Here is a 15,079-nt window from a genome sequence, read left to right as displayed (position 1 = left end):
TATCTTTAAACACTAATTTCGGCTCCAATTCTTGTTTAATATAAAAAATCACTCTCCTTTTCTTCTGTTCAGCCAATGAATAAAATTCTAGTGTCAGTTGTTTATTCCATAAAAATTTGTAATCCTTTTGTTTGATATGCACTTCTTGTAAACAATATTACAATTTTGCTTTTTAATCCAATGAAACGTTGCCTTTCTTTTTTTGTGGTGAATTTAGTCCATTTACATTCCAAGATAATAATTTGTAATCCATCATGGTGCAAATTTCTTATGTTCCTCATAAAACCTACGCAGTTCCTGTGTGCTTGTAATTATAATCCTTTTTTCCTTGCAGCTCAAAGCTCAGACCTTCAGGTATTATCCATCTATACCTCATTTCATTGTCACGTAGTTTTTCTGTCAATTTTTTGTATGCTTTTCTGTCATTTATCACTTGTCTTGGCAATTCTTTCATGATTCTTACTCTGCTGCCTCCCACTATCAATTTCTTTTCAAAATTTTTATTCAAGATTTTTCCCACCATTTCTTTTGTCATATATCTTATAACCACATCTCTTGGTAGATTATTTTTCTTGGCATATAGTGTTCACTCTATACATATAGCCATACATGCTTCTAGTTCCTTCAGGATCTTCCTCCAAAAATTCTGCAATTATTCTTATTATATATCCTTTCAAAGGGGGGGGAGGGGTGGGCTCCCTCTTGGGTATCCTGCCCCCCCAGGGAAAGTGTATGCGCAATACATAGCCTCTCCTTCCCGGTGTAGTGAACGCCGCGTGGTCACTGTCCGGCTATGCCTGGCAGATGGTCACTGCAATGGCCTCTCCTGCATTACTGCATCCGTGGCAACACCTTCCCGCTGGTCCCCCCCGTTTCTCACAGAGTTTGCCACGTCATGGTGCGACCGAATGTCCGGCGGTATAACCGGATGGGCAGGCTGGGCCCACCAACCTCGCCAGCCAAGAGAAGGAAAACTCTAACATCAAACCCAGGCAGATAGAGCTCGTTAATGTAACACCTACCACTTGGAGGACTTGCTGCCGGCGTCCCGGCTTACTGGGCCATGGCAGATGACCCCAAGGTGAAAGGGTGGAGCCAGTACTGCGCACACTGTGCTTCACCTAAAAATTCCTCTGCGCAGGCCTGAAGGGCATATCCACATCCACAACCCACAACACACCAAGTCCTGCAGCGATGGGCAAGGGGCGAAACGGCAGGTGGAAGATGCCACTGGAAGCCGCAGTCCTGATCCTGCATGTAGGCGGATCAGGGTATTGGTCGCCTGATGCTGACCCGGAGACGAAAGCATCTTTCGGCAGCACCCTGAACGACCAAGCAGCCTTCCCTGCAGCCACTGTGGCCGGATCTGCCTGTCCCGCATTGGTCTTGTCAGCCACCAGCAAGCCTGCAGCAGACGTGGACTACTGCACCCTTCTTGGATCTTCGTTCGCGAAGTCAAGCCGAGAGAGAGATCCTTTCAAATCAGTCTCTTCATCCTCAGGTACTCCTCTCAGACATATCTGGGTTTCCATCAATTTGCAGTCATGAATTGCCACCTTTCCTTGCATTTTTAGCAAGGTGGAATCATGTACTTTCACTCTCTCTTCCACCTCTTGCACTTTCTTTGATATTACCACAGTCTCATTTCTGAGATCTTCTATATCTTTCCTTAGCTCTTCAATGTCTTTTCTAATTTCTTTTTTAGAAGCAGTTATCATGTCTCTCACTCCTTTCATCATTCTGGCTTCCATTGCTTCTAATTGTTCTTGCATTTTCTTCATTGAGGCAGTCCTTGCAAGGGTTAACTTATGCTCTGACATTTAAAAAAACACCGAAAATTTTGACCTCTCCAAATTAAATTTAAACTATCAGGTTTGATAGAGTAAGGCTTGCCCTTTTCAATAAGCCTAATTTCGCTGTCCTCAGAGCCTCTTGGGCTCAGATATTAATTTTTAAAATTTTTATTTCTTCCAAAATGGCAGTCGCGACTTTCTGCTTCCCTTTAAAAAAATTTCCTTCAAAAGGCTTCTAAAATAATTATCAGCGATAATGTCCAATAGTATTTACCTTATAATTGTCACCTCTGTCAGCTTCACCAATTTTTAATGTCCTGAACACTTTAAAAACTTTGTTTAAATTTTGACCTCCTAGCAATGGCCGCCAATGTTTTTCTATGATATTATAGTCCTAGAGTAGGCTACCTGCTTCAATGATTTCCCTCTTCCATCCGACACTTCCTGCTTTTCTTGCCACCAAATCCCATTTTCACTGGTAAAAAGATCTCGCGATGTTTGATGTATTTCCTGTGTTGACTGTGAGAGCTGCAAATCTGTGACAATGGGGCTTTTTCACCAAAACCGCAAGTAGACAAAACAATAAATTCCTTTCCACTTTTTAGCACTGTCCTTTAAATTTACAACGTTCAAATTTCGCCCCTTCTCCCCTTCTTCTTCCAAGCTTTCTGAATCCCTATTTCCCACCTTCTGATTTTATTCTGGGGTTGGAAAATACCGAGCTAAATTGCTTCTCAGAAGGGGAGCAGGCTGGGGCTTCGGTTCGGGGTAGTGGAGGGCAATTTAATGCCTACTGCCTACTTTTCTCAGTCAGAGATCAGTCCAAGATATGCACAGGAAACTCTGAGGAGATTTACCTTGGCTAAAAGGGAGTCCCGGGGGGGGGGGGCTCCTTTGAGGCTTTGAGGGGTCTCCGGAGACGAGTTGCATATTCATCATCTGCAGAAGTTTCCAGAGTTATTTATTTGACATAAGCTCGACAGGATCCTAACCTTCTTTGAGACTGCTAAACATCTAAAGCTATACAAGACCGGTTGGATCTGGATAACTGCAGAAAAAAGGTACTGATGACTATCTTCATTCCGGGACTATTTAAAGTTAGACATCACATCCTTCTTGAAGCCCCTCTCCACCACATACTCAGCCCTCCCTAGACTCTGTCCCCAAATCTCCTGGAATTTTCCAACCCTAGCTATGTGGGCCAGTGGACAGGACTCACGAGGGACAAGGGGATGAAACCAACTGTGGTCCTCAGAGAGCCAGCTCAGTGTAGTGTTAAGTGCATGGATTTTTATCTGGGAGAACCGGGTTTGATTCCCCACTCCTTGAAAGGGTAGCTTCTGTCAGAGCTCTCTCAGCACCACCTACCTCACAGGGTGTCTGTTGTGGAGGGGGAGGTAAAGGAGATTGTGACCACTCTGAGATGCTGAAATCCAGAGTATAGGGCAGGATATAAATCCAATATCCAATCCTATATCAGTGAATTTGTGCTTGTGGAAGACTGAGGGCCAAAATACATGTTATATGTGATGTGAGTTGGGTCATGGGTGCTTGACCTGACTGTCAGTCACATGCTAATGAAAATTCTAACTTTCAAGAAAGAGAACCAGTTTGCTGTAGGGATGTAGTGCAGACTGTAATCTGGGAGAAATGGGTTTGATTCCCCACTCCTCCACATACAGCTGCTGATGTAACCTTGGGTCAGCCACAAGTTCTTTTGGAGCTGTTCTCTCAAGAGGAGTTCTCTCAGAGCTCCCTCAGCTCCACCTACCTCACAGGGTGTCTGTTGTGGGGAAAGGAAGGGAAAGGAGACTATAATATCTTCTTCCTCTTCTTCTTTATTGCTATGCAAGATTTCAAATACTGTGAGGGGGAAGGAGGGGCTTCAGAATTTCTTCCTGCCTTTTTTTTGCCAGTGAGAATGGCCAGAAAAGAGTATCTGTTTGCCATTACCTCAGATCTAAGTGTCTTGGGATGGACACACAAAGCCCAAGGAAGGGACATGCAGCTCCCCTTGGCAATTTCCACTGGTGAAACTGGCAATGGAAGGAAGCCTGAGGCCTCCTCCCTCTTTGATATCTGAAACCGTGAAGAACAACAGAGTTTTTGAAGGTCAGTTCCTGTGTGGACATGTGACTTGGGTACCCATGTCTCACTTGTGTTACACGTAATGTGAATTTTGGCCCTGGAAAGAAGTGATTTCATTCCCTTGTCCTTCATTACTCCAGCTTTCCCAACTGGCACGGCTCTTTGTCTGCACGAGTCCTGTGACCCTTGGAACGATCTTTCTGTGGATTGGAAAGTGTTGTAGGAAGGAGAAATGTGGGAAAACTGTGTATTCTGGGCACAGCTCTTTCTGCAGCAGGAGCTCTTTTGCATATTAGGCCACACCTTCCTGATGTAGTCAATCCTCCTGGGTTTACAGTGCTCTTCTTACAGGGCCTACTGTAAGCTCTTGGAAGATTGACTATATCGGGAGGGGGGGTGGCCTAATATGCAAAGCAGTTCCTGCTACAAAAAGAGCCCTGATTCTGTGCATGGAACATTTGGATAGAGGCCCCTGAATCTGAGGGGAAACCAAACTTATCTTTCTGTTAGCAGTTCAGTTAATTCTTGATAGAAGAATCTATCTTTTATATATATATTTTATTTTAGAAAGCAAACTTTATTTTGCTCTCTAGCTTTTGCTTTCTAAAAGTATCTTTCTATCTTGTGGGAAACCTAGAAACCTTACATCCTCCAACTGTACAAGTTCTGGCATCCAGAGCGTCCACAAAAGAACCTCTGAAGCCTCCTGGGTAAAGAATTCTCTACTGGCCTGCTAACAAGAAGCTACACTGAGAAAGCTTCTTTGACAGGAAATGCTGTTCTTGAGAAAGAGAATATAAACAAAGGTAAATAAGCAGGAGAAAAGGCTGTGTGTGCTGGCACATTGGTGTGTAGGTTTCGTAATTCCCGAGCAAGACAGAGAAGCTGCTGAGATGAGTGGATGAGTGATGCATGAAAACAGGGGGTAACAAAGAAAGCTTGAAAATACACAGGACATGAAGGGAGGACAAATGCAGGGGTGGATTCTGCTAGAATTCTGCTCCTTTGCAAATTAGGCCACACACCCCTGATGTAGCCAATTCTCCAACAGCTTACAAAAAAGAGCCCTGTAAACTCTTGGAGGATTGACTACAACAGGGACGTGTGGCTGTAGCAGGTAAATAACGGAGCCCCACACATTGCTTGGTATGAAACGATTTACTTTGACATCAAAGCAGAACTCAGTCGGCTTAAGCCCCAAAATGACCAAGTTAAAGTTTTCCTCATGCAAGCTGTTTTTATTCAACCCCCAAAACAAGCAGACAATCCTCCCCCTTATCTACTTAACATGTCCCTCCTTGCTGTAATTTCTAGTATTTTCCACTCCGTTGTCTCCACGCCTTATCAGTTTTTAACAAGGAGCTTCCTCAGGGGGGCCTCTCTTATCTACTTTTACAACCTTGGATTGACACCCATTTGGGCTGTGGCCTCTAACAGTTACTTTAAGTATTGCATCAGACATTCTTTTTGCTTTTAAAAGCAAGAGCATATTTTCATTTATTATTATAGGGGTGTTCATTAATTATTCCGGGGTCCCTCCTCATGGCCTAATATGCAAAGGAGCTCCTGCTAGAATTCCACCCCTGGCCATAGGACAGTAAAACATCAGCCCATTGGAACGCTGAGAAAAACGAGCAATAGTTTGGGACAGCGATCAAGGTGTCTCCCCTGCCAGTAAGTAGTTTGGGACAGCTAAGTTTCCAGTCCGGTAGCACCTTAGAGGCCAACAAGGTTTTAGGAGTACAAGTGTTTGAGGATCAGTGCTTCCTTTGTGAAACAGGGACCTCCATTCCGACCTGCAGGGCTTTTTTTGAGCAGGAACTCACTGGAATGCAGTTCCGGCTGGCTTGGCATCAGGGGTGTGTGGCCTAATATGCAAATGAGCTCCTGCTGGGCTGCCTGCCTGCCTCTGATGAAGGGAGCTTTGCTTCTTGAAAGCTTCTGCCTTCAAAAATCTTCTCAGACTCTAAGATCTTACCGGACTTAAATCTAGTTGTTCTTCTGCAGACCAACATGGCTACCCTCTGAAAATAGTTTAGGAATGTCCCTATTACCCCCTGCCTAGTCAAGTACTAAATGCTCTAGAGAAGAAGATGCATGATTGTGACATCACATTTCATCAGGGGTGGAATTCTAGAAGGAGCTCCTTTGCAGATTAGGCCACACCCCCTGATGCAGCCAATCCTCCAAGAGCTTACAAGGCTCTTTTTTTGTAAGCTCTTGGAGGATTGGCTACATCAGGGAGGTGTGGCCTAATATGTAAAGGAACTCCTGCTAGAATTCCACCCCTGCGTATCAGTCGATATTATCTTCTACCCTCTCACTGTTAATTGATCACAATATTGCTACTCATGCCTTCCTTCCCCAAGCATGACATACTTTATGAATGACCTCTTTATTCACATAGGTTTTGGGATGGCCAGATTTTTCATTGAAAGTTAACACTTTTGACTGAATGCATTGTGAGACACCATTCGGTCGTCACTCATCAGGCTGCAAAGAAATCTGTGAAATGTAGACCATCGTGGAATTTATTAACCCAGTTATCACTGCTAACTAGAAATCTTTCTGTTCATGTTTGTAAAATACCTCTGTTTCATTTTTTAAGTGTTATTTCCTTTGTATGCAAAACAGGATTTCACAGATTAAAAATCAACCCCCCCCCCCCCCCCCGAGAACTGAACCAGACACAGCTGTATGCAGGACAGAAAAAAAAAAGCCAATACTTTCTTTGGCAATATTAATACACATAATTAAAAAGAAATTGATTTAAAAACACTGTGTAAGGGAGGGGAAAAAAAACAAAGCTTCAGCTTAAAAGAAAGAAAGAATAATAATTTAAAAATGACACAGAATTTTCCGGATGAGATTCCATTTGATAAAGATGTATACTCCAGGATTCTAGAAGTTATCAAGATGCATATCCAAACAGTTGTGGAACCCTTACGGAAAATTCATAGCTTCAATACGTTGGTTTAAATGGGATGTTCTTGATACTTTCACCAGAAAATATTTTTAATTGCTTAAAAGGGGACTCCAAGTAACTGGCTTTCTAAAATTCCACGGCAATCACTGCACCTCGCAGTAACAAACTTTCTCTGAAAAACCTACATTTGTCATAATCTGATTCTCAGAAAGTGAGAGGGCCACCAGATTCACACAGACGCTGATGCCGAACCATGGCACGTATACTCTTAGTGTACACGTTAGGAGAAAAGTTATTAGGAAGAAAAGCATTGCACATAAAAAGCAGACGAGTAACCATATGCTTGTGACAAACACTTCACTGAGGAATTTGGAAAGGTGGGCATTTCCAAATCCAAGGATGATTCTCTGGCAGATTGAAAAAGGCAACAATGCACCTTGAATGTGGAGCCGTTCACTCTGAATAGTAACATGTGAGCACTCTGCAGTTTACTCGCTAATGGAATGGATATGCTTTGTCTCATCGCAGAGACCTCTAACCTCTTCTTATTCCACAAGTTCTGGCACCGAAAAGAGGCACCAAGGATGATTCCCAGTTACTGTTGGCAGAAATTACATCCACTCAACAGTGCCTTTTAAAGCAGAGATAACACCCTTCTGACAATCTTCCCTCTAAGCTATGGAGTCTTGTGAGCAAAAATTCTACTTTATGAGCTCCTGGCATGAAAGTTGTGAGCTACTGCATAAATCACTGTGCTCTGGGGTCATCCTTCCTGAGCTAAGACAAAAATGTGTGAGCTAGAGGCTAAAAATCTGTGAGCTAGCTCACGCTGACTTAGCTTAGAGGGAACACTGCCTTCCAAGCTATTGGCTTCAAGGGACTTAGAAGGGTAATAGCTCCAGGCAGGGCTTTCTGTAGCAGGAACTCATTTGCATATTAAGCCACACCCCCTGGTGTAGCTACTCCTCCAAGAGCTTACAGTAGGCCCTGTACTAAGAGCCCTGGATGCTCTTGGAGGATTGGCTACATCAGGGATATATGGCTAAATATGGCAAAGGAAGTCCCGCCACAAAAATGCATGAGGAGCTGCCACAATTATGTCGCTGAATACTATCATCTATCTATAAGGCACCTGATAGAGCAATACAGAGAATTGAGGACTAAAATGAAGCTGGACCGCCTATGCAAGAAATTTTATAGCACCATTTTTAAGTTTTAAAATTATAAATTGTTTAGATGTGTTTTGATTTTATAATCATAAGGTATTGTTAATGTTGCATTATGACTGTGAGCCGCCCAGTGTCCGTATGTGGAGTGGGCAGCATACAAATTTAAATAAAATAAATAAATAAAGCGCTTAGGATTTGGATTTGGGCACCCATGAAACCAGGGGTGGAATTCTAGCAGGAGCTCCTTTGCATATTAGGCCACACCTCCCTGATGTAGCCAATCCTCCAAGAGCTTACAAAAAAGAGCCTTGTAAGCTCTTGGAGGATTGGCTACATTAGGGGTGCGTGGCCTAATATGCAAAGGAGCTCCTGCAAGAATTAGGCCCCTGCATGAAATTGAGAACAACGCTCTTCCCATCTTTAACTGCATTTAGGTTGGGAAAAGGGCATGTGCCCACCTTTAACAGTAGCAGCAAATGAAAGACAAAATGTAAGCATAAAGATAATGGATTGGCTACATTGTGATATGATTTTGAATCTTCCTCTTTGTCAGCTTGCCACAACCTTAGAGTTACTTAGCTTTGAAATCATCATATATGAGTTAAATTAATCAGGGGGGGGGAATCCACTGCCATTATTAGGAAGCAAGAAAACGTTAATTACATTTGCGGAAGCATTCCTAGCGGTAGAAAGAAAGGGTACTTACCGGCGATGAATTTACTTCGGTTATCCTTAGTTGGTTCTCTAAATCTTGTACTTTATTTTTAAGCTCCATATTTTCTGTTTCTAGTTCCTGAATCTAGAAAATACGCAGGTGAGAGGACACACAGATGATTGAACCAAGTTTATTCCAGCAACTATGATGATGATGATGATATTGGATTTATACCCCGCCCTTCAGTTTAGATCTTAGAGTCTCAAAGCGGCTCACAATCTCCTTCACCTTCCTCCCTCACAACAGACACCCTGTGAGGTGGGTGGGGCTGAGAGAGGCCTCCTAGCAGCTGCCCTTTCAAGGACAACTCCTACGAGAGCCATGACTGACCCAAGGCCATTCCAGCAGCTGCAAGTGGAGGAGTGGAGAAGGTGCTCCAACCTCCAAATCATTTTGGTTACCCTCTCTCCTCTCAAACATCCACATTCATGTTTTGCAGCTCTCAAACATTTGATATTTATCCTTTGTGAGGATTATGTTAAGCAAGTTTGGCCACCCCTGGGGTAGGAGGCCCTTCATGTATGTTGGCCCAAACATACGGTTTCATTTTTTAAGAAATACAACGCAGACCAGGTATGAGCCCAGAAAAAGGGAATTTTATAGGAACAATAAATTGTGCTTTGTAAACACAGATCTTTAGTTTGCCTAGAACTGAGCACTGGACCAGTTAAGAATGCTAGCCAAAAGGGCTTTTTTTTGGCAGCTGGAACTTCTTTGCATATTAGGCCCCACCCCCCTGATGTAGCCAATCCTCCAAGAGCTCACAGGGATCTTCTTACAGGGCCTACTGTAAGCTCTTGGAGGATTGGCTACATCAGAGTTATGTGGCCTAATATGCAAAGGAGTTCCTGCTACAAAAAAAGCCCTGCTGGCCAAATACCGCTGAATGCTGAGGGAAAATAATTCCTACTGTAGGCAGGGGTGGAATTCTAGCAGGAGCTCCTGTGCATTTAGGCCACACACCCCTGAGGTAGCCAATCCTCCAAGAGCATACAACGCTTTTTGTAAGCTCTAGGAAGATTGACTACACCAGGGGGTGTGGCCTAATATGCAAAGGAGCTCCTGCTAGAATTCCACCCCTGCCTGTAGGTGTGACAGGATATCATGCAACTGTAACATTTCAGCCTCTTGCTTCATTATGACATCCTTGGCTTCATGGAATATACAGCAACATTTGACTGAAGCAAAACACGGTTGCAATTGACAATACTTGAGTGGTCAAGGGAACGGGGGGCCTCTGTTTTTTCCTCATTCATTCTGCTTCCAGTAACCGTGGAGCTGGCCCCAAGCGCTATCCAGAAAACTCAAGCCTGCTTCATTCAGCCAGCTGGCTTCAAGCTCTTGTTTGGGCTGCTGCCGAGCCCTGCTCATTTCCCACCTCTTTGGATTTGGAAATGTTCCCACAAAATTTTTCCAGCGTTTCCAAGCTTATCTTTGAAGCTATAAAGTTTCACAATCGCCTTCTGACAAAATCCAAAGTTACGATCCTCCTGATGTTCATTGTGTGCGACTCACCGAATTCTATACTCAGATATGCCGATGTAAAATTTATGCACAATCTGACCGTAATATTGAAATCGTTGGCTTTCACGTAAATTGAACTGAAGTCATTTAAATAATTTATGGGTAACTCGCTTAATATATTTCGACGTCTCTGATTTTACTGGCTCTAGTTATAAACTTTTCCAAAATATTGGATGTCACATTTGTTTTGCTTAAAACCCCCTAAATGATACATTAAAGAAACATGCCCCTGTAACTTACTCTTTTCTGCAACCCTGCAATCTGCTTTCTTGTTTCCACGTCCTTTCCGCCCGATTCCAGAAATTTCCTGTAAGCGAGGTCAAACGCTTGCCCAATTGTTAAAGTTATCTCTTCTGCCTTTATCGAAAACAAATATTACCATTAGCGTGTCAACTTATTTTACATGAGGGAGAAAAAAGACCTAGTCACTTACAAATTCAAGGACTGCAAAGAAACTTGATGAAATGGAAAGTCTTACAAGTTGCTGAATCACAGAGTTGGAAGGGACCTCCAAGATCATCTAGTCCAACCCCCTGCACAATTCAGCAACTTCACAAATACTTCTCCCCCCCAATACACCCCCAGTGATGCCTGCTCCATCCCCATTCACCATGACTAGTAGACTTCTCCTCCATGAATCTATCTAATTCCCTTTGAAACCTGTTTATCCCATGGCCATCACTACATCCTTTGGCAGTAAATTCCACATGAAGAGCCCTGCTGGAGCAGATCAATGGTCCATCTAGTCCAGCATCCCATCTCACACAGTGGCCAACCAGTTCCTCTGGACAGAGAGAGCAAGGCCTTCCTAAGAACGTAAGAAGAGCCCTGCTAGATCAGACCAATAGTCCACCTAGTCCAGCATCCTGTCTCACACAGTGGCCAACCAGTTCCTCTGGACTAGATGCACCATGGCTCTGACCCAACAGAGTTCTTCTGATGTTTTTAGGAAGGCCTCAGCCTCTGTTCCCTGCTGCTGGCCCTCTGGTTGGCAACTATGTGAAGCAGGATGCTGGACTAGATGGACCACTGGTCCAATCCAGCAGGGTTCTTCTGATGTTCTTAGGAAGGCCTCCGCCACTTTGCCGTGTTGTTGGCCATAGAGAGGAACTGGTTGGCCACTGTGTGAGACAGGAGGCTGGACTAGATGGACCACTGGTCTGATCCAGCAGGGCTCTTCTGATGTTCTTAGGAAGGCCTCAGCAGCTATGCTCTGTTGTTGGCCATACAGAGGAACTGGTTGGCTGCTGTGGGAGGCAGGATGCTGGACTAGATGAACTGCTGGTCTGACCCAGCAGGGCTCTTCTGATGTTCTTACGAAGGCCTCAGCTTCTCTGCCCTGTTGCTGGCCCTCCAGAGGAGCTGGTTGGCCACTGTGTGAGACAGGATTCTGGACTAGATGGATCACTGGTCTGATTCAGCAGGGCTCTTCTGAAGTCCTTCTTTTCTGCTTGCTTCTCTTGCATCTTTACTGTAGGTACCAAGCAGCCTTCAGCTCCTCCTTGCCCCCACCACACTCCAGAAAACATGGCATACTTACACACTTTTCACTGTCAAAGACGTAGCACAAATGTTTGTTTGACTCAGAGTCTTTGCATATGAAAGTGAATATCCTTTTGTCGGTTTTATCATCAGCACAAAATGATATCCTGTGGAGCTGACAATTGTGCTGGACTTCCTACAAAGGACAATTGTGCAATTAGATCTCGTGTTGCATTTTGGGATTTGACTGTAACCTAACACAGCCAGACATGAAGCCAGACGTAATTATGCTCCACAAAACACTGATGACGACCAACAATATTGCTTTTGTCTAATGTTAATTACCCTTCTTGTAAACAAATTCTGATAAGGCGGCTTTGCTAGATGTAGTTGCCACAAGCAACTGGGTCCAACTGTGAAATGACAGATGATGAAAAAGAAGATATTGGATTTATATCCCACCCCTCCACTCCAAATCCCAGAGCAGCTTACAATCCCCTTTACCTTCCTCCCCCATAACAGACACCCTGTGAGATAAGTGGGGTTGAGAGAGCTCTCACAGAAGCTGCCCTTTCAAGGACAGCACTGCGAGAGCTTTGGCTGACCCAAGGCCATTCCAGCAGCTGCAAGTGGAGGAGTGGGAATCAAACCCTGTGAGGTGGGTGGGGTTGAGAGAGCTCTCACAGAAGCTGCCCTTTCAAGGACAGCTCTGCCAGAGCTATGGCTGACCCAAGGCCATTCCAGCAGCTGCAAGTGGAGGAGTGGGGAATCCAACCTGGTTCTCCCAGATAAGAGAGCTATGGCTGACCCAAGGCCATTCCAGCAGCTGCAAGTGGAGGAGTGGGGAATCCAACCCGGTTCTCCCAGATAAGAGAGCTATGGCTGACCCAAGGCCATTCCAGCAGCTGCAAGTGGAGGAGTGGGGAATCAAACCCGGTTCTCCCAGGTAAGAGTCTGTGCACTTAACCACTACACCAGACTGGCTCTCCAGATGTTTCAGTGCAAATCCAAAAAGGTCTCCCTCTTCATCCAGAGGACTCACTCCCTGGATCACAGTTTCTGTATGAATCGCTATCACACTGTACACGACATTCTATCAGTTGACGCGACTGCATATTTACTGTGAGAGCTGCAGAATATAATGCCAGTTTCTCAGATAAAACAAATGGGATTTTTAAGCAAATGGTAAATAAGGATTACCAAGTTTCATTTTCAAAACTTACTCAGAGGCATCTTGAATAATTCATGCACATAAGAAGCATTTTTTGGCATAATAATAATACCATAGATTTATACCCCGTCCTTCTCCCTGAATCAGAGTCTCAGAGCGGCTTACAATCTCCTTTATCTTCCCTCACAACACACACCCTGTGAGGTAGATGGGGTTGAGAGGGCTCTCCCAGAAGCTGCCCTTTCAAGGACAACTCCTACGAGAGCTATGGCTAACCCAAGGCCATTCTAGCAGCTGCAAGTGGAGGAGTGGGGAATCCAATCTGGTTCTCCCAGATAAGAGTCCCCACACTTAACCACTGGGAGCTGGCTCTCCCAGAATCACAGAGTTGAAAGGCGCCCTACAGGCCATCTAGTCCAACTCGCTGCCTAATGTAGGATCCGCCTAGAGCATCCCTGTCAAGTGTTTGTCCAGCCGCTGCTTCAAAACTGCCTGTGTGGGGGAGCTGATTCCTCTGCTGAACAACTCTGGAATTTGAATGTTTTGAGTTGAACTTGCCCTGATATGGATAGCCCAGGGAAGCCTGATCTTGGAAGCTAAGTAGGGTCAACTCTGGCAAATGGTTGTATGGGATACCTCCTTGGAATACCAGAGCTGGAGGCAGGGGCAGGCTTTATTCAGCCATCTCTGAATATCCTCCAGGTCCCAAGCAGAGGTAGGTCAGCAGAGGTCGCCATGGCTTCCAGGGGTGTGTGTGCACGCATGCACACATACACACACAAGAAAATTTTGGTTGTAGGCAGGCTCCTGAAAGATGGAGGAAATATCTGGAAACCTTTTTTTTTACTAACCGCTCAATGCATGAACTTGATTTTGTATATTACCTGTTGAACTTCTCCAACGTATTCCTCGTTTTGAGATGACTGAATTTATGGTAGCAATTTATTTAGCATAACCTATAAGCTATAAACTTGTTAAGACTAAGAGTACTGCTATGTAATCTAATCTAATGATGCAGGGGGAAAAAAATGATGGGCACTCTATTTTATTTTCCCCTTTCCCCTTCCCACCTGTATTCCTTTACCCATCCCCCCTTTCAAAACTTCAATAAAATATATATAACCAAGAACATTTTGGTTGGAATTGTGAGGATCCCCAAAATCACAGTGAAAACTGGGAAGGGCGGGGCGGGGGAGGAAAGAATTCCCATCTGTTTGGACACCTTCTGACAAATTTAGAGCCACGTCCCCATACATTATTTGCTCAACCCATTAGTTATTTATTTCTTTATTTGCCTGCGATATCCACCCCACCCTCTCCGCAAGCGGACTCAGGGCGGCTAACAATCATTTTAAAACAACCATTTCAGGTTACAAAACAATTAAAATGACCAGGGCTTTGCTTGTAGAACAAGCCCAGCAGGAACTCATTTGCCTATTAGGCCACACCCCCTGATATTGCCATTGTTTTACATAGGGTAGAAAAAGCCCAGCATGGACTAATTTGCATTTTAGGCCACACACCCTGACACAAAACCAGCCCTCAATGCATTCCTGTGCGTTCCTGCTTGCTACTCAGCAAATTCTGATATAGGTGGATACAGGCGTGTTAGAAAGATTCAAAGCTTCTCTTTGGAACGGGTGACCAAAGATATCTTCCCGCTTCTTCCTTTTATGCATCAGTGCGTGGGGGCAGGAATGCTGAGATGTTGCTCTTGAAGTATAGGCAGTAGGTTTTGGGAGAGGGGATATCAATGAGCAAGGTTGCGAGAAAAGACAAATGCAGTTCAGGGCAGGGAGTGAAATACACATTTTTCACACGCAGTATCTTATCTCCTCCTCTGTTTTGCCTCGTTGTCTTATTATACGCTGAAAGTCTTTTTTGGAGACTTCAGTTGGTTTAGACATACTGAATGTTATGTTAGATTGTGGAATATAAATACAAATAGGGTCTTGGAATATGGCTGTAAAAGCATCAAATAAATCACCTTTAATATGCAAAGAGGTGAGCTGGTTTCTGTATTGATTTCATCTCCTGTGCAGAACTGTGCATAGAATAAACTTTTGCCGTTTGTGGTCTATACCTAGACATGTAAAATGTCTGAAAACTTTGAAGTTGCAGGGGTCGCCCACCAATTTTTCCTGTTTTATTTTTTTTTTGGGGGGGGGGTTAGGATTTTTATTTTTTTCCTTCAAAACTCAAACTTCTCTT

At 44.1% G+C, this 15,079-nt stretch overlaps 1 protein-coding gene across 3 annotated transcripts in view; it reads right to left on the bottom strand.

Moving 5' to 3' along the window:
- The window catches only part of GULP1 (GULP PTB domain containing engulfment adaptor 1), a 307,489-nt gene that overhangs the window by 48,079 nt on the left and 244,331 nt on the right, over positions 1 to 15,079 (bottom strand). For all 3 annotated transcript variants that reach the window (XM_060257245.1, XM_060257246.1, XM_060257247.1), the window contains exons 7-9: positions 11,756 to 11,893; positions 10,456 to 10,572; positions 8,683 to 8,775 (exon numbers count right to left, since the gene is read on the bottom strand). In XM_060257245.1, coding sequence (XP_060113228.1) covers positions 8,683 to 8,775; positions 10,456 to 10,572; positions 11,756 to 11,893 — 348 coding nt within the window. The remainder of the gene's footprint in view (positions 1 to 8,682; positions 8,776 to 10,455; positions 10,573 to 11,755; positions 11,894 to 15,079) is intronic.

This window comes from Heteronotia binoei, chromosome 16 (genome assembly GCF_032191835.1).
Source record: "Heteronotia binoei isolate CCM8104 ecotype False Entrance Well chromosome 16, APGP_CSIRO_Hbin_v1, whole genome shotgun sequence".
Lineage (NCBI taxonomy): Eukaryota > Metazoa > Chordata > Lepidosauria > Squamata > Gekkonidae > Heteronotia > Heteronotia binoei.
This window is presented reverse-complemented; position numbering and strand designations above follow the sequence as displayed.